This window comes from Vipera berus (assembly GCF_964194415.1).
Source record: "Vipera berus genome assembly, chromosome: 13".
Taxonomy (NCBI): Eukaryota; Metazoa; Chordata; class Lepidosauria; order Squamata; family Viperidae; genus Vipera; species Vipera berus.
Genome location: NC_138216.1, coordinates 336,071 through 354,670, shown reverse-complemented (window position 1 = coordinate 354,670; position 18,600 = coordinate 336,071). Strand labels below are relative to the sequence as shown.

Sequence of the window (18,600 nt, the reverse complement as noted above, 5' to 3'; positions counted from 1 at the left end):
CCCTGGGAAGTGAAGCCTCGGCAGCTCTTGGCTCATCAAAGCCGCAGGAGCTGTTGCGCAGGGCTTGCTCTTCCTTCCTTCCCACACAAAACCATTGCTCAACTCTTGGATGGTCAACAGGTTGAACTTGCTAAGCATAGAGGTTTGCCGAGAATTTACCAATTCGATTCTAGCTGGAGACTCATTGCCTCTTGCCCAAAGCACTGAGTCTATCCTGGGCTTGCCCAGTGACTTCTCAATTATAGAACTGTCACACGGATTTTAAAATTGGGTTGAAATGTTCTCCCAGTTTTAAAATGGAGCGTGGAAAACGTGCTGAGCAGGAAGATTGCCGAGGGCTGAGTGTGCCGTGCAAGAAGCTGGCTGGGGTGGGATGTGAAGCAACCTAACAGCAGCCTGGGAGGGAGACCATCCTGTGGATCCATCCTTGAGGTCAGTGGAGTCATGCCCATTCGGGATAGGAGAGGTAGAGCCCGCTTGCTCTTCCCAGGCAGGGATAAGGGCCCTGATTCAAAACAGAGCAATGGAGTTGTTTGTGGACCAAGATGGCCGCCCCCAGTTCCAAAATGCTCAAATTGTGCCTGAGGGAACCCAGGTAACCCCTGGGAGCTCAGCAGGGCCTGCTTAGAGATGTCTACCCAGACAGACCCTTTGCGTTCACACATGATGTCGCTGCTTTGGGCTTGGTGTCGCACATGAACCCAGTCATGGTGGGTGCTCCTTAGATTACAGTAACTCAGTTGTGGTGTCCAGAGCAAACTATGGTCTCTCTCACCCGATGTGTGCGTCTAGCCTTTGTCTCTAAGATGTCCATTTGCCTGACAGGTGGACAAACCCAGAAGCAGGGTGGATGCTGGCCGGGTGAGGGGAATGGAAGAGCTGACCGGTGAGAGCAACTGGAAGTGGCCAGCCGTCTTTCACAACTGCTGTGGCTGCTGCGCCTTGTACAACTGGCTGCTCTACGGGATGCGACTGGCCTTGGGAAAGAGCCCTTGGTTTCCAATCTCTGGAGCCGGTGTGGGTGGCACCTCCGGTCTTGGCCCCGATGACTGGCCCACAGCAGCCCTGGAGTCAGGCTAAGGACCTGGGCTCAGCTTCCTCCAGGGCTTGTCAGGGGCGAGGACTCTTGATGAGCAGCCAAGACCGCAATTGGGGGGCAGCCCCTCAGCTCAGGGAGTGGAAGGGCATCCAGGATGAAGGTAACCTCCTGGCACCCTTCAGGAGGCTGGGTGGAGGTCCCAATGACCAGCAGCCAGGCCAGGGTGGGCAACAGGCTACATAGCTTCTCACTGCACAGTTCCTGGGCCCAGAAGGGCCTGGGCACTCTCTGGAAGGTGGGTGGCCAGGCAGAGGCACCTTCCTCGCAGCTGGGAGCCATTCATGTTCTCTGGGTGCTCATCTGCCTTCTGTAAATGTTTCCAGTTTGGCATCTTGCTGTTGCTCATCAAATCCATAAAAGCATTTGAAGGCAGCTAATCTTTTTATTATTTAAGATTCTGTTGTGTCAGAAAGAGAACCTGCTGAGGTTTTGCCTGTCGCCTGGGTCTCTGAAGGGTCATGCTGGGCTCCGAGGCCATCCGAGCAGCATCTCTGAACTAGTTGGGTAGGGCTGCAGGCTGGATGTGGTCTTCCTGGGCCAGGGGGGCTCAGCTGGATTTCAGGGTCACCTCCACTGGAAAATGGTCACTTACAGCCAAGGCCTGCCAAGGGCAAAAACACGTCAGAGCAGGGGTCAAGTTTCTGGAACAGTCTCAGCACTGCTGTGCGAAGAGTGGTCCGAAAGGGCAGCAGGCCACAAAGCAAAGTTTCCATAATTTGTCTCCAAAACAAGACTTGGGGTGAAGCTGACAACCTTGGAAACCCCAGCCGTCTGTTGTAATGAGGGAGACTATGGCAGAGCTCAGAGTCACATCCAAAATGCAGCTTTCGTCCCCTGGTCTCAAACTGCTTCAACTCACAAAGTAGTTTTTCTCCTGGAAAGGGTCAAGAGAGGCCGGGGGAGGGGGATGTTCCAAGGATGGAGGCAGCTCTCGGGTTCAGATCACCTCTCCTGACCTCTGCCAGAAGTTTCACCCCTCCTCTCTCCTCTCCCCCAGAGGCTGTGAAAAAACTCTCACATCCTTGGAGCTCAACTTCAGGGTCTTCTGGAAGTTGTCCACCTTGGCTGTTGCAGGCAAGATGCTCTCTCTCAGCTTTGAACCCACTGCCACAATCCTGCAGCCAGACACGGTTAGAGAAAGAGCGCAAGGGTGACCGGAAGAGCAGAAAGCTTTGGGAAGGGAACTGGAGGTGGGGTTGCTAATCACAGACGAAGCGAGGGGAGATGGTTTTAAAACGGAACCGTGCCAGCTGATGGGGCAGGAGGCCCTTGCTGGGCACCTCCCAAATAAGAGTGCATTCCTCCTAGGACCTGGGCCTGGCAGGTAGGTGCTCTGCGGCTGCTCCTGGCCTTCCCGGGGAGGTCTCTGATTAGGGCTGGCTGGTGATAAGACTAGTCAGCCCCAGCATGGCTGGCTGGCAAGCACTGAACGCAGCAGCTGTCTGCGCAGGAGACGGTAAGGAAAGGGCGCATGCCATCTCCCGCTCTGCTACTTCCTGCCCCCACCTGTCATAGGCACAGGCGGTGTTGGTCACCGTGGTATCTGCCGTGTCCGGGATGAGCCACTGAAAGTCCTTGACGGAGCGCAGGCGGATGGAGGGCCAGTCCTCCAGCCGGACGTACTTGCAGCCGGCATTGAAGTCTCCCAGGAGGAGGGCATCCTGCCAGGGGAAAGAGTAGGATGTGCCTGCCCAGCACCGGGGTGGATGGCAACTCTTCCACCAGTTCGCAGCCCCCCACCTTTGTGTTGAAGGAAGAAGGGCCCTAGAGCCCCTCCAGGAGAGGCGCTTACCGTGGCCCCCCACCTGCCTTTCACATCCTGGTAGACGTCGTAGAGAGCATCAATCTCGGCCACTGCAGCTTCAGGAGCTGCGTGCAGGGGCACCAGGACCAGCTCTTTCACTTCTGAGGGGGGAGGGGGGGGGAAGGAAAGATGGCGTGCAGAAGAGACATACCCCCACCCAAGCCTCCATGCCTCCCTCTCCCAGGTGCTTCCTGTGGACTTCTGGGTTGGACGGCCCCTCCCCCAGACGTTGCTTGGCCTGCCTTTTCGGGGAGGGGTGTCCTGCACCGGCCTTTACTCCTTGCTGCACTGAACTGCAGCAAGAGGCCAGCGGGCCACAGCCTGCCTTGCCACGCCTGCAGGCTGCCCGAGAAGCCCAGCAAGACCACAGGGCTGCTCACCTGCTTGAGGGACGGCAAATTTGACAACGAAGGGTTTCCTGCTGAAGGTGTTGTTGCTGCAGGGCTCACAGCCGTCCTTGTAATAGTAGCTCTCCACCGGAGAGACCCTGTCCTGCCTGGGCCAAGAGAATCAGCAGCCACCGGTTTCTCCCACTCCAGCGACCCTTGTCCTCCCCCCCCCTCGGAAGCTGGAGGGGCAGATGGGGAAGGGCAGGGAGGGAGCAGAGCAGAGGAGAGCAGGGAAGGCAAGATGGAGGGCATTTATTTTTATCTCCCATCCCTCCACCAAGGATGCCCAAGGCCATTAAGAACAAAGCAGAAAAATAATTACTTTATACAAAACAAAGCAACAACAGTAAAGGACTTCAAAGCATGGTGTGTGTTTGTGTGTGACTAATGCACAGAATAGTGAGCAAAAGGAGACTTGCTGAGATCCAGAAACTGATTGATGGGAGATGCAGCTTTTAAGGATTTCTTTGACAACTGCCCAGATGATCTGTTTCCACCTGGCCTTACCTGAGGCCTCACCTGTAAATGAAGAGGTACTGCTCCTTATAGCTGTTGTGCCCCAGAGGCTTGCTGACCAGGTAGCCGAAGGCATTTGGCGATGCCCTGGGGAGGAAAGACCATGAAGGTGTGTAGGACTCATCTCCACCAGGCCTGCTGAACTCTGTAGTTCCTCAAGGCACCCCCCCCAGGAAAAAATCCACCCACCGGGAAAAAGTGTCCCCAAGGCTTTGCCCTCCTTCCCTCTGCTTGTGCAGGGGCTCCACATTTTGTCGTGAAACCCACCAATTGACTAGGTGCATCAGCTTCTTGACTGCACTCAGGTCAGCGTCTCGGACTTCCTGGATCAAGGCAAGATCGTAGGCGGTCAGTATCTGGAGGGACAAAGCAGAGGAACCTGTCTGTCTGCAGCAACTGAGGGCAGGCAGCCCTGGGTCAGCAGGGTGAGAGAGAGAGATCTGGCCAAGCTCCAAGGCAGCTGGGGCTGCAGCCCAAGGAATGCTGCACCTGGGCCATGAATGGGCATGAGAGGGCAGTGGGCCAGGCTGCCAGATGGGAGTCTCCCCAGTGCAGCCAGGGCGACTCACTCTGACAATGAAGCTGGAGATGGTCTGATTGGAGAGCTTTTTGTCCCCAAAGGCCCGGATGTTGAAAGCGCCGATTCTCAGGGAGAGGGTGAGCTGCAGGAGTGAAGCCACCCCAAGGAGTGCCAGCAAGAGGGTCTTCATGCCTCGTCCTGTAGAAGAGAAGGGAGCAAGGAGGGTGCCATAATGGCGCCACCAGGAAGCAGCTGTGCCTTCTCTTATGCTGTGCCTTGCACTCTCTGCCGTTCCCCTCCAGGGCAACCAAGAAGCATTCCTGGTGTGTTGACAGGACATTATGCAAACAGGGTGGAAAGGAAAGTTGGGCTAGCACAATGCTCGTAGTGACATGAACCTCCTGCAGCAGGTGCACTCAGCCACCAGTCAAATGCAAGGGGAATTTGCTTGATTCGCTTGTAAACTTACAACAGGGGCATTTGCCAAGCTCAATAACTTCAAGTCTCCATAAATGCCACAGAATTGCTGCAAATTGCAGAAGGTGGCACTCCACTGGACTTTGGGAGCTTACATATGGGGCAGGGGAGGGTGCTTCACCATCCCTGGGGCAAGTCGGAAGAGAATTTGGAAGGCTTTCACTTGGTTAGCTGGCAGAGCTGGATACCCCAGGGCTTGGCGTTTACGAGCATCTCAGCCAGGCCGTGAATGAGCTAAAAGGAAGCTGAGAAAGGAAAATTTCTGCCCAGGAAGATTTTGGACAGATGCCATCTTGTGCAATATGCGGCTTAGAATTTCTGAAGGCAGCACTGCTGCGTCCAGTTGTTAGGGCCGGTTTTCCAGGCAGGCAGGTAGAGAGGCAGCCAGGTGAAGGCACAGAGAGGCATGCCAAGAACTGGGGACCAAAGGACCAATCTGAGAGGCACTGAAGGCCAAACTCACCCTGTCCTGGTTCTTAGGCCAGCAACTTCACCACTGCCCCCAGCTAGCTCTCTAGGTGGGTCTAGGGCAGCGATGGCGAGCCTTTTAGAGACCGAGTGCCCAAACTGCAACCCAAAACCCACTTATGTATCATCGGGTGCCAGGTGGGCATGGCCCTTTGGGTGGGTGTGGCCCATTGGGTGGGCATGGCTGCAGTGGTAACGGCAGACTGGGTGGGACTAAAAAGTTCAATCAATTCCAACTTTGTGAGAACTCCCCCCCCAAGGTTGAAATTGATTGATTGAACCTTTTTTTTTTTTGCACATGGCAGCAGAGGCCTAAAGCGAAAAAGGTTTTATAAAGCCCAGCTGAAGGCCTAGGCCTTGGGCAACAGCACGCGTGCCCACAGAGGGCTTGACGTGCCACCTATGGCACCCGTGCCATAGGTTCGCCACCACAGGTCTAGGGTGATGTCTAGAGTGAACATCATCCAGGTCCCTCTGTCCAGCCAAGGAGTCAGTGCTGGGGTCCCCTTATGCTCTGGGTTAGCCAAAGCGGGGCTTTGAAATCTGTTCCAGGAGAGACAGAGCTGCTCCTTACCTGCACAGGTCCAGTCCCGCTAGTGGGGTAGTTGATTTCCCAGCTCCCTTAAATAGGTTGGACCCCTGGCCTTGGCAGCTGTTTGTTCCTTATCTCAGCAGGCGCTGGCATTGAGCGTGTCCCTTCTTGACCACGTCAGCAGCGATAGTCTCGCAGCAGACGGGCATTGCACCAATAGCAGAGAAAATGTGGGACAACGGCCCAAGTGATATGGACGTGTTCTACAAGCAGCACCCAGGCCGTTGCTTGCATGCCAACCACTTTAAGACTGATGCCAAATGCCCACACGGAAGACCAGAGCAAAGGTGGCAGGACACAAAGCGGGCACGAACACCCTCCACTTCGATGGGCTAGCTGAGTCTGATCACGTGGACTGGCGTTCATTAATCCAAAACGGGGCCTGCACCCGTGGAAAAGCGCCAGGCTGAAGAAGCAGCCCGGAGCGAGCAGGTGCCGAGGCTGCCCGAGGGGCGGTTTCTGCCAGCGGACGACCGAGGAACGGGGGGGGGAGCCCTTCGAAGGGGCAACTCCTGGCCTCTCCTGCCCCCTGGGCTGGACCACCTCGCCCACCACTCTCTCTCCTCGCAGCCGCAGCGCCGCACCAAGGCCCTTATCGGGGCGACCCTTATCGGGGCCTTGAAGCGCATCTGCCGGCTTCTCAGCTCCCGGGCCGAGCCGGCCAGCTGGCAGCACCCCAAGGGGCCCGGCAGGGCCGGCTCCGCTGAATGGCGGGGACACGAAGGCCGAGGCATCGCCGGGACCTCGGAGGCGCCGGGCTCGCTCGGGGCTCCCCGGATTCCCGGCGGGCGGACCGGCACCGCCCGCTCCGCGGCACCCGCTCAGGGACCGAGCTGCGGAGCGAGGCGGGCCACGTGCGCGCGGCGGGCGGCGCTGCCGGCAGGGGGCGCCGCGGAGCTCCGCCCTTTTTGGCCCGGGCCGGCCGCCGTCGGCAGGCAGGTAGGCGGGCGGGCGGGCGGCGAGGTCGGCCATGAGCGAGGTGCGCCACGCGCTGCTCCGCCGGGACGCGCTGAGCGCCGCCAAAGAGGCGCTCTACCACCTGGACGTGCTGGTCAGCGGGCAGCTGCAGAGCGCGGCGGCGCTGCCGGCCGGGGACGCGGGCCCGGTGGAGCTGCTGGAGGAGTTCGTCTTCCAGGCGCTGCAGGAGCGCGGCGGGGCGCAGCCCAAGGTGGGCGGCGGGCGGGCGGGCGGGATGGGCGCGAGGGGGCCGACGGGGCCCGGCCGGCGCCTGACGCCCCGCTGTGCCCGCAGAGGCTGACGGCGGTGCAGGAGCTGCAGCTGCTGGAGACCCTCTGCGGCTACTTCCAGGAGCAGAGCCAGGAGGCGGTGCGGCAGGTGGTCTTCTCAGCGCTCTTCGCCCCGCAGGGCAACAAGGCGGACGACAGCCGCATGGCGCTGCTGGGCAAGCTGGTCTCCGTGGCCGTGGCCGTCGGCCGGGTGCCCGTGCTCGAGTGCGTGGCCTCCTGGCTGCAGGTGCGGCCCCGGGAGATGGGCGGGGGGGGGCATCGCTGCCGCCCACCCTGACCCGGGCCTGGCCCCTCTCTTGCAGCGCACCCCGGCCGTCTACTGTGTGAGGCTGGCCCGGGCCCTGGTGGACGACTACTGCAGCCTGGGGCCCGGCTCCGTCCAGACCCTCCGGCACATCTTCAGCGCCAGCCCTCGATTCTGCTGCCAGTTCATCACAGCCGTGGTCATGCTCTACGACCTGTCCTCAGGTACCTTCCTCTGCTGGAGGGACCACGGGGGCTGCTTGCCCAGGTCCAGCCATCCTGTATGCGCTGCACGGTCCTTCCTCTGAGATTTCCAGCCGGTCGCAATGCGTGCACCTGGCTGGGACATTTTGATGTGTGTGTACAAATGCTGGCAGATTCCTGGGCAGGGCCAGGGGTCAACCACCTCACCCGTGGCCCCAGGGCTTCTTCCAAGGATCCTGGTTTCTTCAATGTGTGCTGGTGTGTCCCCACTCTCCGGGTAGTTTCATTGTAGTGGCTGAGCAGTCGGCTCTTCTGGTCTATCAAATGCCACTTGTATGAGTGTTTATGTTCTTTTTGCTTCACTAACACAGATTCAGTCTTTGTTAACTTTCCTGCCTTATTAGCTGCCTTGGGTGTTTCACAGGGAAATGATACTCAGAGGTTCTCACCAGTTGTAGTGAAACAAATATGGGCATTGTTGAAAGGCCGTGACAGAACAATGGCAGAGGCAACATCTGGAAGTAAGGGGATGCTGGCACCCCAGTTCTAGAATATGTAAACTTAAACCATTCTAGAACAAACGAGATCCACTTTGGTGTAGCAGTTCAGATACTGGCCTAGAAACCAGGAGATGGAAGTTCTAGGCCTCCCTCGGGGCGTGAAAGCTGGCTGGGTGGCTTTGGACCAGTCACTGTCTCTCAGCCCAATCCAGGTCACAGGGTTGTGGTCGTGTGGAAAATACGAGTATTGGTTATGTTCTCCATCTTGAATTACTTAAAGGTAAGATAAAAAAAATCTAAATCTATTTTCCACCCAAGAGTTCCTACATGTTAGCCGAGTCACATGTGGATCAGCTTACCTCCCCGCCAACATTTTACCCCCTTTTCCAGATGATCTTATCCCTTCCCCTGATTTGCTGGAGATGGTCGTCTCCTGGATCTTCGAAGATCCCCGATTGATCTTGATCACCTTTCTGAACACACCAATTGTAACAAGCCCCCCTCCTGGCTTTCTGGAGCTCACTCCACTCTGTGGCCTTATCTGCTGGTGTGTGAAAGCCCCGTTGGCTTATAAGAGACGGAAGCCGCCTCTTTCCAGTGGGGCCCTCGGTGGGAAAATGGACTTGCTGGACAGCCTTGACGGGGACTGCCACCTGCTGTACTCCAGGCTGCAACTCAGCATCCTCCAGGTGCTGATGCTGCTTCAGGGCCACTTGACCGAGAAGAACCTGTATGGACGCCTGGGGCTGGTGACTGGGGAGCAGATGGCTTCCCTGGTGGAGGACGTGCGCCTTCTCTCTGACAAGCTGAACCCTCTCCACGCGGCCAAGGAGATCGAGCTGGCGCTGGACCGGCTGGCCCAGGTCTTGCAGGTGGCCATGGCCTCCGGAGTGCTGCTTTGGACAAGGGGTAGGTATTCATGTGAAGGATCGGCCCAAGGCCTTGCTCTCAGGCGGAGGAACAAGGAGGGCAGAGTGGAGCATCTCCCTTCCCTGATCTGCTTCTGATTTCCCCTCTGCTCCTGAAGCCTTCGGTCAGGCTGCCTGGGGCAGCCTCTGGTGGGGCAGTGGTAATGCAGCAGATGGACCGTGTTGGTTTTACCTTGGTAATGTCCCTTATTCTGATTACTCTGTCCTCTGCTTTCAGAGAATCTAAGGACAGTGTGCTCTGGGCTGCCGCATAACAAGTAAGGAAGCGTGCCATACTTGACAGAAGCGGGGCAGGGGGACGATGCTATCCCATCCCACACTGAGGCATGTCTCTTCTTCCTCCGCAGCTTGCTCCAGCTGGTGATTTCGGGTCCAGTCCAACCTCCAGCCCACGCTGCTCTGCCGCCAGGATTTTATCCCCCCATCCATACACCTCCACTTGGATACCCTGCCCATGCCGCTCACACTGCTCAGGCCTTCATGCCAGGCGTGGCATTTCCATACCGGCCCATTCGCTGAAGGCTTGGCTCCCGCTTGGTCCAACACTTCCTCTTTTCCATGCCTTGTGGAAGCCTTAGAAAGAGAGCCCGTTATTTTGGGAGGTGGGCATGGGGTGGATTTCTATATTTATTAAAGAAACAGGTCTTGGAGAAAGAGATTGTCTTTTCTTGGAGGAGAGAACCGATGGTGCTGGCCACTTAACAAGGGGAATTAAACCCAATTTACGTGTAATGGATTGGCCATAAGATGTACAATTCCAGCTTCTGAATGGGCAAGAGCCTTTTCCTTCCTACTGTTGCCTTGGTATCATTTCTAACTGTAGAGGAAGGCAAAATTGTGGGGTTTGTTTTGCCAAGAAACGTTTTGGTAACTTTTTTCCTGTCCACCCAAAACAAAATGGGTGGATAGTTATGTAAAATTGGCAAAATGATAGCTAGATAACATTTTGTAAGCTGTTTTGATGAATTTTTATGTGAAAAACCTGAGCGCATTTTTAAACATTTCTGCTTCAAAACCTGTGGTCTCTAGCATTTTCTATAGGAGTTGGATAGTAAATCCAGATTTGATTAGAGAAAATGTTCACTGCAAACATCTTTTTACTTAGCTGACAACTTATAATTAGGAATATTTTATGATAAGCTGTGGCCCACTTTGAAGAGTGTACATTCTGTAGCAAAGAAACACACACACACACACACACACACACACACACACACACACACCCCTTTAGTGTCTGATATCAAGAGATGCCTTTCCAGTCTAATGGATTTCTTGGTTATAAGGAGGAGGAGGTGCATTCTGGGCCCTGATTTATCACTGAACTTGAGACGTCAATATTACTGTTTGTTGGACCCTTAAAAGTTGCACAGAAATCACAAATTTGTTAATAACTTGTTTTAAAGGCCAGATTGCTTCTTGACTTAGCAATGCTCTTTCATTCTTTGAAATATGCATGCATGGCTCATATATTTCTTAATCAAAATGGAAGGAATTGGCTTTGCAGCAGAGAAGAGTAGGCATTTTGTCCAAATCGCTTATGGGAAGCAGCCTTCTGGTCCCATCCATGAATAATTTGGACGTGTAGTTAGGACAGAGGTTCCAAAGTGATGAAACTTATTTCTCTCTTGAGATGCAACGAAGTTTAAAGATGATGTTTATTCCAGTGGCCTATTTTGTGGTAATTCTGAGGGTCGCTTCTGATGCCACCGAGGCCTGCCGCATTTACTGATTTATTTGCAGTTGGAGATGAAAATTGATAGGCTGCATATCGGTGCCAGTTGGAAGGTCAGACTGATTTATTCCTTGGCTTCTGTTTAGAGCCATCGGACTAAGAGCTCCGGGATTTCTCTGCCGATGAGCGGGGCTGAACTGCCCTCCTGGGTGTCAGACCCCATATTCATAGATTCCCTATTCCTCTTTCCCTTTCATCCTGACCTGATCGTCCATCTTTCCTTCTGGGTTCTGCCATACTCCTAGGTGGGAGGGGGTGCACTCGGGGGTTATTGCCTTGGTTTCCTCTATCGTTACATTGTGACACTGCTTTCCTGCCTTATTTCTCTGAACTTTTCCATCCTTGGATGTCAGCAAATGGAGAGGAATGCTATCTCTGGCAACTGGCTTATCTCTGCTCTCAAGAGCTGCCAAAACATTGCAGTGAGAACCAGAGGCAGGCAGATGTTATCTCCCGTTTCCCAAGAGGAGCCTTAACACCTAGGGATCGGGTCGTTTGAACTGACCGTGTGAACTATGGGGTGGGGTTTTGCTTGGGACACTATCGCTTTAAGCGGGAAACCCTCATATCCTGTCTAGTATGTCTGCTATCAGCTTCTCCTAATAAAAGATCCTTTTGGAAGAAACGGCTTCCATGAGATCTACTTTCTCGGGATGAGGTTTTGAAGCGGGCCCTGACATTAGACAGGATCTGCAGTAACAGTCAACTCAGAAGGAAGACCCTTGCCGGGGGACTTTGCAAGACTATGTCTGATACTGGAGCAGGGAAGGAAGGATCCACCGCGAAGGGAGAACCCCCCTGCCGGTCAGAGACCTGCCGGCTATCCAGCTCGGATACTTCCATCTCAGCGAGGATGAGGAAGATTGCCCCGGCCATTCAACCTGGAGGTTAGAGCAAGCCATCGACCTGATGAAGACGGCTTTCAACTCCCTCAGAGAGGAAAAGCCCGACCCGCGTGCTGGGACCATCCGGTTGGGTTGCAGCAAGGAGGACATCGAAGGCGAGTCCGAGGCGGAGACCCCAGGGACGTCTAGCGGTAGACTGCTTGCGGCTGGGGAGGCTCGCCCGGGCGGAGCGTCGCTCACGGCGGAGGGACTGCGCCTGCGCCTGCCCGCCTCCTCGGGTCACGCGAGTCAGGTGTCCCTTTGCGGCGGCCAATGGGGCGGCGCCTTATTGCAGGGTCCGCCGCCTGGCCGCGTCTGGTCCGGGATGCGCTGAGCGAGGAGCCGGGGCAGCCGCCGCCCCTTCTCAGGTGAGGAGCGCCGTCCCGGCGGGCGCCTGGGCCACGGGGGGCCGCGGCGCTTCTCGGCGGGTGCCCGGAGGGCCGGAGCCGCGGCGGGAGGCTCTGGCCGGGGACGGGGCGAGGGCCGCGGTCGCTCCGCTCACGGCCTTCCGCCCCGCAGGCGCCCCGCAGGCGCCGGCCTTCGAGGGGTCCCGGCTGCCGTGCAAGGCCGTTCCCGGGAGGGACGGGGCTTCTCCGTGGCTCCTTGGCTGCCCCTCTTCGCCGGCCAGGGGTTTTCCGAGGTCAGGAGGACCCCCTCTGCCCCGAAGGTGGAGCGAGCTCCCGGCCGGGATAGGCGAGGAGAAGAAAGAAGAACCGCGGAAGGTCCCGGGGCGGCCGAGGGAAGGCGGAGGCCGAGGCTTCCGCCTCGGGGACAAAGGGCAAAGAAGCCAAGACGCCGAGAGCAAGCGGGATAAAAGGGCTTTGGGGCCGTTGGATTTATTGAGAGCGCCCATCGGCGTCTTTGAGCGTGGCCCGCCCGGTGCGCTTTTCAGGAGAGGCCCCTTCTGTAAAGCTTGTTGGGAAATACCGGCTTAATGGCAGTTTTGTTGCCTGACCCCCGGGGGTATGGGGGACTTGGCTGATTTTATAAGAAAGCGGGGGTTCAGTTGTGTTATGCGGGCAATAGAAATTTACATTTAAATACATCAACGGTAAAACGTTCATGCTTTGAATAACTAGAGATGTTCTGGAGAGAGTAAAGATGAGCAGTGTTGCTGTTTTCCTTTCCGTGTATCTGTACAACTGACCGCAATGTATTTCTGAACTCATGTATTTTTAATTTCCCTCAATCCTGACAGACAAGTGTCTGTATTGCTGTAGGTGTACATGGTTATTTATAGTGCTTTATGCAATAGCAACATACCTCTAATCATCTAGCTTCCTGGCTGGGTTTTAATTTTATCATGTAACGTGGCTTTTTAGCATTTTCATTCAAGAAGGAAGTGTTAGTGTACCATCTCATGTAATATGCATGCAGTGTTGCTCTTTTATATTTGGTCAGTCACTTTAGTCTTACTACAACATTTTGTTAAGCATTGTTTTAGCCATGCCTACTTAGCCTATTAGACCTTGCTGTATTAATATTTATCAGTAATTTCCTGTGGAAACGGATTGTAGCTCAAAAGAAGCAGTGGATAAATTGCTTGAGCAGATAACAGCAGGTTTGTGGCTTTGGAGACTGGACTCCTGCAGTATTAGAACATCTTGATTTGGGCTAGGGCTGATGAACAGGACCCTAGCAACAAAACCCTCAACCCCACCAACTGCATCTCTTTTCCTTGCAGGTGTGAATGACAGAGGAGGTGCCTCCAGCTGCACTCAGCGAGATATACCTTCGCCTTTTGTGTCATGATGACATAGACACAGTCAAACAGCTCTGTAGTGATTGGTTCCCCATTGAGTACGTTGCATTTGTCTGCCTGCAGCTACTTGCTGGGCCAGAATGAAATCTGTCCTTGAATTGTGTAAAAGGGAGCATAGAACTAGGTTTCCACTTAACATTGACAATTTGGAGGTGATAATGTTTTTGTGAAAATATCATCTCATTTAATTCCCTATCCAGCAATAAGGCCATTCAGTCTGTCCCTATCTAGATCTTATTGTCTTGCTGGGACCTGTCATGAACACAGAATTGGGCACCACTGGGGAGGAAACCCACATGTTTTTGAAGGTTTGCTAGAGAGTGCCAGTGAAACTGCGTGCAGAATTGTGCAGTTCCTAAAAGACCGGATTGGAAACATCTTGCATTTTCTGATAAAATTGTAATCTGCATGATATATTTAGTAAATGCTACTAAAATTTAGTATTTTAAAAATTTTAAATAGTAAAATGAATTCTATAGATTTCTCAGAAATTTTCCTAGTAAACAAAAATATTTTGATGGGAATTAATTAGTGCAAAGATTGTCTCTACTCTGTTTAATGACCAACATTTTCTTTTCATTGGGATGCTTGTGGTTTGAGATAGGTATCCCTGTATATGTGAAATTTGTTGGTTTCTTCCTTTCATTACTCTGCTGTTTTTCCATAGATACCCTGACTCATGGTATCAGGACATCACCTCCAACCAGAAGTTTTTTTCTCTGGCCGCAACTTACCGTGGCATCATTGTGGGCATGATAGTTGCTGAGATCAAGAGCCGAGCCAAAGTGCACAAAGAGGTAAGTTGTGAGGCTCTGTCCTGCACAGTCTTTGCTTCTCTTAGGCCTTTGCACATCCTGCTCTCCCATCCAAATCATTCTTGTGCTTTCCATGATGGTGTAACTCACTAATCTTCAGGGTTTTATTGTGAAGCTTTAAAGGGTCCAGCTTGCATCAGTAACAGAGACTTGGGCGGACCTCATGGTCTGCCCTTTTAACTTTATCCTCTTAATGTTTGGAACATCCTGTTTCCTTTCCTCTTTTTTTAACCCTTTGAGCATAAGGGGAAATTTGCCAGTGGGCCCCAATTCTTCCTTTCCTGCCTTCCTGTTCCAACCATTCCCAGACGTTCAACAAGCAATGAGCAGGACTGAAAAAAAAGGCTTGGTACATCTGTATCCTCACTGTGTTTTTCTCTTGAGTTTTTCTCTAGGATGGTGATATTTTAGCATCTGGTTTTCCAATTGATACTCAAGTTGCTTACATTTTAAGCTTAGGAGTGGTGAAAGAATTTCGAAAACATGGCATAGGTAACTGTATTTTTAATATTTGTATTGTTTACAATTATTTAAATGGTATAGAAAAAACTGGCTACATATGTGTGTCAGGAGAGTAAGAGCTGTATTATTATGCACATGGTACTTTTTAAAATGCAGATCTTAACTGTACTCACTGTACAGTACTTACTGTACTTACTCTGTAATTGAATGGTGTGTCCACTGTCCTGGCAAGACCCTGTCCTATGTGCATTCCTGGTGTGACCTAAAGGTTGTCAGGATGGAAATAGGATGGCCTGGAAGCGGAGAAGGAATATTCAGCAATTCCTGCTCCAGATAAAGAGCCAGTTATCCATGAATCGATCAGTTTAAACCCTGTGCCAATATAATGGCAGTGGAGAAGGAGGGTTGGTCCTTTCTAATATGGCTGCTGGTCTGGTGGCAGGTTCTCTTCTGTTGGAAAGCCTGAAAGATCACATTTCGACCACTGCTCAGGATCACTGCAAGGCCATTTACCTGCACGTCCTGACCACCAACAATACGGCAATACATTTCTACGAAAACAGAGACTTTAAGCAGCATCATTACTTGCCCTACTATTATTCCATCAGAGGGGTCCTCAAAGATGGCTTTACTTACGTCCTCTACATCAATGGGGGACACCCGCCGTGGACAATTTTATATCCTTTGCTAATGATCTGGCTGCCCCTCAGCCAGTCTGAGTTTTGAAAAATGTTCTCCGAGGTCCAGGTGAGGAGAAGCCAAAGTCTGAGGGTCATTTTTTTACAGGCACATGATACTTAGAGCAAAATTGTCAAATTTGGGTTGCAACACTGCCATGGCACTCGTGGGCAATTGCTGGCCCACATGATCCCCTCTGGGCTGCTGCTTCTGACTTTTAGCTGCTCTCCTGGTCTGGTGAGTTCCTTAACAGCAGGGCACTGACTATCTTCAGCACATCGGCTCAACTTTGGCCAATCTGAGCCCCTGCACAATTCCCCAGCGGATTTATCGCCAAGCCCAGAACATCCTCTGCAGCCTATTGCCGTGGTCGGGCATTTCAGCTAAGAGCGGCATTGAATATAGCCGGACCATGTGACCCAAAGGTAGGCAGTGACCCAGCCCCCCCCCCACCTGGTTTTGTGGTCTTGGTGGATCAGGACATGCAAGGCTAATGATCATCACTGCCATGTTTCTCTTTTCCAAAAGCATGGCCTTGTTAGCCCTTCATAAGAGAAAAATAATTTGCTTTTAGTAATACATTGAAATGGGGTGAGGAACTAGAGAGGTTTGTATTCATGACAATAGATCTGGAAAATAGTTCCTGCCTGGCTCAGGCCAACAGTTTGGCTGTATTCTTGGAAGGCTTGCCCTCCATGACCTTTGCTAGCTAATTTATCAACAATCTGTGTCATAAAAGACTCCCAGATTGGAACAAGCAGGAGGCACTTCTCAGCTCCTGTGGAGTTTATTTATGCTTGCTCACTGATGGGCCTAAATCGTGGTTCTCTTCTAGGGAGTCCTTCTCGGCATCCCTGCGGTTGCACAGCTCTCATGGCTCCAGCCACTCCAACCCTCAACCGTGTGTGGACTTGGCAGAATTCCTCCTCCTCCTGCTGTTCCTACTGTCCCCTCTTCAGCCTGAGCAGAAGGAAAATGGGCAGTTCTGCTGCCCCAGCACTGCAAGGCAACAGCCTGGCTGCTCTGCCCCCAACCAACCTCTCTGCAGTGGGGAAATGCTTGGCACGAGGGGCGCCTTAGAACTGAGGGGACTGTTGGCAGCTGGGGCCTCCCGGGTGGTCATTGCTCGGCATCTCGCTTGCAGGAACGCCTCCCTTGGCTGAGCAGTTGATGCCCAGGGAAGCCTATGGCTCTTTCATGCTAAAATGTATGTGTGCTGAAGGACATACGCACCCTGTATCTCTTGCTTTCCGCTAGTCTAAACTTGGCCTTCAAGTGTGGACTGGAAGTTGGGGAGGAGCTGGGAATGGGGAAATGCCCCCATGTCAGGGCCCAAGCTGCTGCCCTGCTCTCCCTCCCTCCCTCCCTCTGCCTTGGGCCCCAGTGGGCAACTGCAGTGGGGCTCCTCCCCAGCGGAAGCAGGAGGTTTGAGCAGAGCTCGCAAAAGGAGCGTGCCATCTTAAGCTCTTTCAGCCCATTGGGGCCTCTGTGGGGCCAGCTGCGTTTTGCACAAGCGAGTCCCCTCCCTGTGTAAGCTCTTGGGACAAAGGACCAGGTGTTCAGCCTTGCAGGACTCTTCTGGCTCCTCGGTAGCCGTGGGAAAGCATGGCTGCTCCCCCACTCATCCGTGAGCTCCAGCTGTCTCCAGGGCCAGCAGAGTGCTGAGCCTTTCTGAAAGGTGTGGGGGAACCTCCCCCTCCTGTACCTGCAGCATAGATAAGTAGCATCACCTCCAAGCACGGGCAGTTTACGTAACGCAATTGATCCGGTGCAAGCAAGCTTCCTTCTGGAGGGCGCGTGCTCCTGGTCCCACCTCCTGCACACCTGAGCAAGCAGCAGGCTCCCTTCTTGAGTGCTACAGAGGAATCCCCGTCTTGTGTCTGTGGTGGGAAGAGCCCGGGAAGCTCCCTCGCCTGCCCTGGGCGGTTGCGTTTCTAGGTGCTCCAATATCAAATGAGTTTCCTCACCTTGGCTCTTCAGCTGGCACTTCTCAGAGGAGCCCTTCTTTGGAGCCAGGGTGGGGGTGGGGGTTAGGCAGATCATGTGTGGGGGGGCGGGAGCAGGGGAGACTGAATTAGGAAAAGAAACCCAGGGTGGGGGGGAACGGCACTTGCAGGCCTCTCCGGTCTTGCTTATGGCTGGCAAGCTTTGCCTCTGGCTAGCTGCATGGAGCAGCGCTGTGCCCTGCAGAGCTTGGAGCAGCATGAAGCCGCTGCTCTTTGCTCCCAGTACAGGGGCTGGTTGTACTGCCAAAGGTGAATTGGCCTACGTGCTTCAGGTGGAGCTTGCCCTTCTCCGGGGACCCCTTCATCTTCTTAATGGCACCACCTGCGGTAAAAGGTTAGGAAAGGGCCATCATGATGTCATGAACACCCTTCAGAATTTGCTCAGTTGGTGAGGCCACACCGTGATGCCAGCAGTGTTGTCGAGGTTTGTGCCAGAGGCCTGTGGCATCTGGTCCTCCAAGTGGAAGAACCATCTCAGTGCCAGGCACAGCGTAGCATCTTCCTGAAAGGTTTTGTGCATTTGCTTGAAAATGCCGACAGTGCAGTGTCATCAATGTTTTGGTTTATGATTTCTGAATAGCACATCTCCAACTTTCCCGTATGCCTGCCTGTTGTGCAAGCAGATTCTCCCCTTCCTTCCCCTAAAGGTGTTTGCATTGGCCGGTCTCCTTATTTATTGAACAGCACGTCAGCCAGTCATTTTAAATGTCTTGGATTAAAGGGGTTTGTTTTGTTTGTGATTCTCCAGTGTTGTCTTTAAACCTGGTGGAGATGCTTTGGGAGCAGCAAGTCACCTGGGCAGCAGAGGTGGAACTTTGTGGAGCTTTTCTTCCATTTTTGCACCGAACTATATCCAGCTGGTAATTCTTTCAGAAATAATCACAGGGAGTTGAAGTCTGTCTTTAAATAGTGGGCTGTTGATTCCAGGAGATGCAACTGGAAAGGCTCTTGCAAATCTCCCCAGCAGCTGAACCCTCAGAAATAGAAGCAGTGAAATTAGGGTTAAAATTTTGGCTGTTGAAGGAGAGCACTGAGTTTTGCCAAGGGTGTGAATTGAATGGTACTGAGGGGAAAATTTGGATCATATCTGCAGCGTGCTGCTCTAGAGGGCAGGATTTAGGGGATGGAGTAGGTAGTCCTCCCCAGCACTCAGTGAAGCCAGTTTTAGCCTTGCTGTCTGCCAGAGGGACGTCTCAGGTGTGGAAGTGGTTGAAGTCTGACATTTTCACTCAACACACCTGCAGTCACCCACGTGCCAGTATGCAGAAGATGA

General features: G+C 53.5%; 3 protein-coding genes across 6 annotated transcripts; 2 read left to right on the top strand and 1 right to left on the bottom strand.

Moving 5' to 3' along the window:
• Positions 1–829: 829 nt before the first annotated feature.
• On the bottom strand, positions 830–6,614 carry LOC308674100 (deoxyribonuclease-1-like). Its single transcript, XM_081338303.1, has 9 exons — positions 5,848–6,614; positions 4,378–4,526; positions 4,076–4,164; positions 3,812–3,895; positions 3,284–3,399; positions 2,892–3,004; positions 2,606–2,760; positions 2,118–2,214; positions 830–1,700 (listed from the first exon to the last, which is right to left on the bottom strand). Exons 2-9 carry the CDS (start codon positions 4,516–4,518, stop codon positions 1,647–1,649), a joined length of 849 nt encoding a protein of 282 aa, XP_081194429.1. The 5' UTR covers positions 4,519–4,526; positions 5,848–6,614; the 3' UTR covers positions 830–1,646.
• Positions 6,615–6,810: 196 nt separating this feature from the next.
• INTS15 (integrator complex subunit 15) lies at positions 6,811–10,003 on the top strand. Of its 2 annotated transcripts, XM_081337999.1 has the most exons (6): positions 6,811–7,033; positions 7,117–7,338; positions 7,415–7,580; positions 8,450–8,968; positions 9,206–9,245; positions 9,336–10,003. In XM_081337999.1, the coding sequence occupies exons 1-6, from the start codon at positions 6,836–6,838 to the stop codon at positions 9,505–9,507; spliced, it is 1,317 nt and encodes a 438-aa protein (XP_081194125.1). In that variant the 5' UTR covers positions 6,811–6,835; the 3' UTR covers positions 9,508–10,003. The 2 variants fall into 2 exon arrangements, with proteins under 2 accessions (XP_081194125.1, XP_081194126.1); XM_081338000.1 differs by lacking the exon at positions 7,117–7,338.
• A 1,878-nt stretch (positions 10,004–11,881) lies between these two features.
• NAA60 (N-alpha-acetyltransferase 60, NatF catalytic subunit) lies at positions 11,882–18,062 on the top strand. 3 transcript variants are annotated; one of them, XM_081337869.1, is made up of 7 exons: positions 11,882–11,972; positions 13,289–13,404; positions 14,034–14,163; positions 14,577–14,673; positions 15,086–15,320; positions 15,583–15,746; positions 16,157–18,062. In XM_081337869.1, the coding sequence occupies exons 2-6, from the start codon at positions 13,295–13,297 to the stop codon at positions 15,737–15,739; spliced, it is 729 nt and encodes a 242-aa protein (XP_081193995.1). In that variant the 5' UTR covers positions 11,882–11,972; positions 13,289–13,294; the 3' UTR covers positions 15,740–15,746; positions 16,157–18,062. The 3 variants fall into 3 exon arrangements, with proteins under 3 accessions (XP_081193995.1, XP_081193997.1, XP_081193996.1); XM_081337871.1 differs by lacking the exon at positions 11,882–11,972 and adding an exon at positions 12,061–12,244; XM_081337870.1 differs by lacking the exon at positions 11,882–11,972 and having other exon boundaries at positions 12,944–13,404.
• Positions 18,063–18,600: the final 538 nt, after the last annotated feature.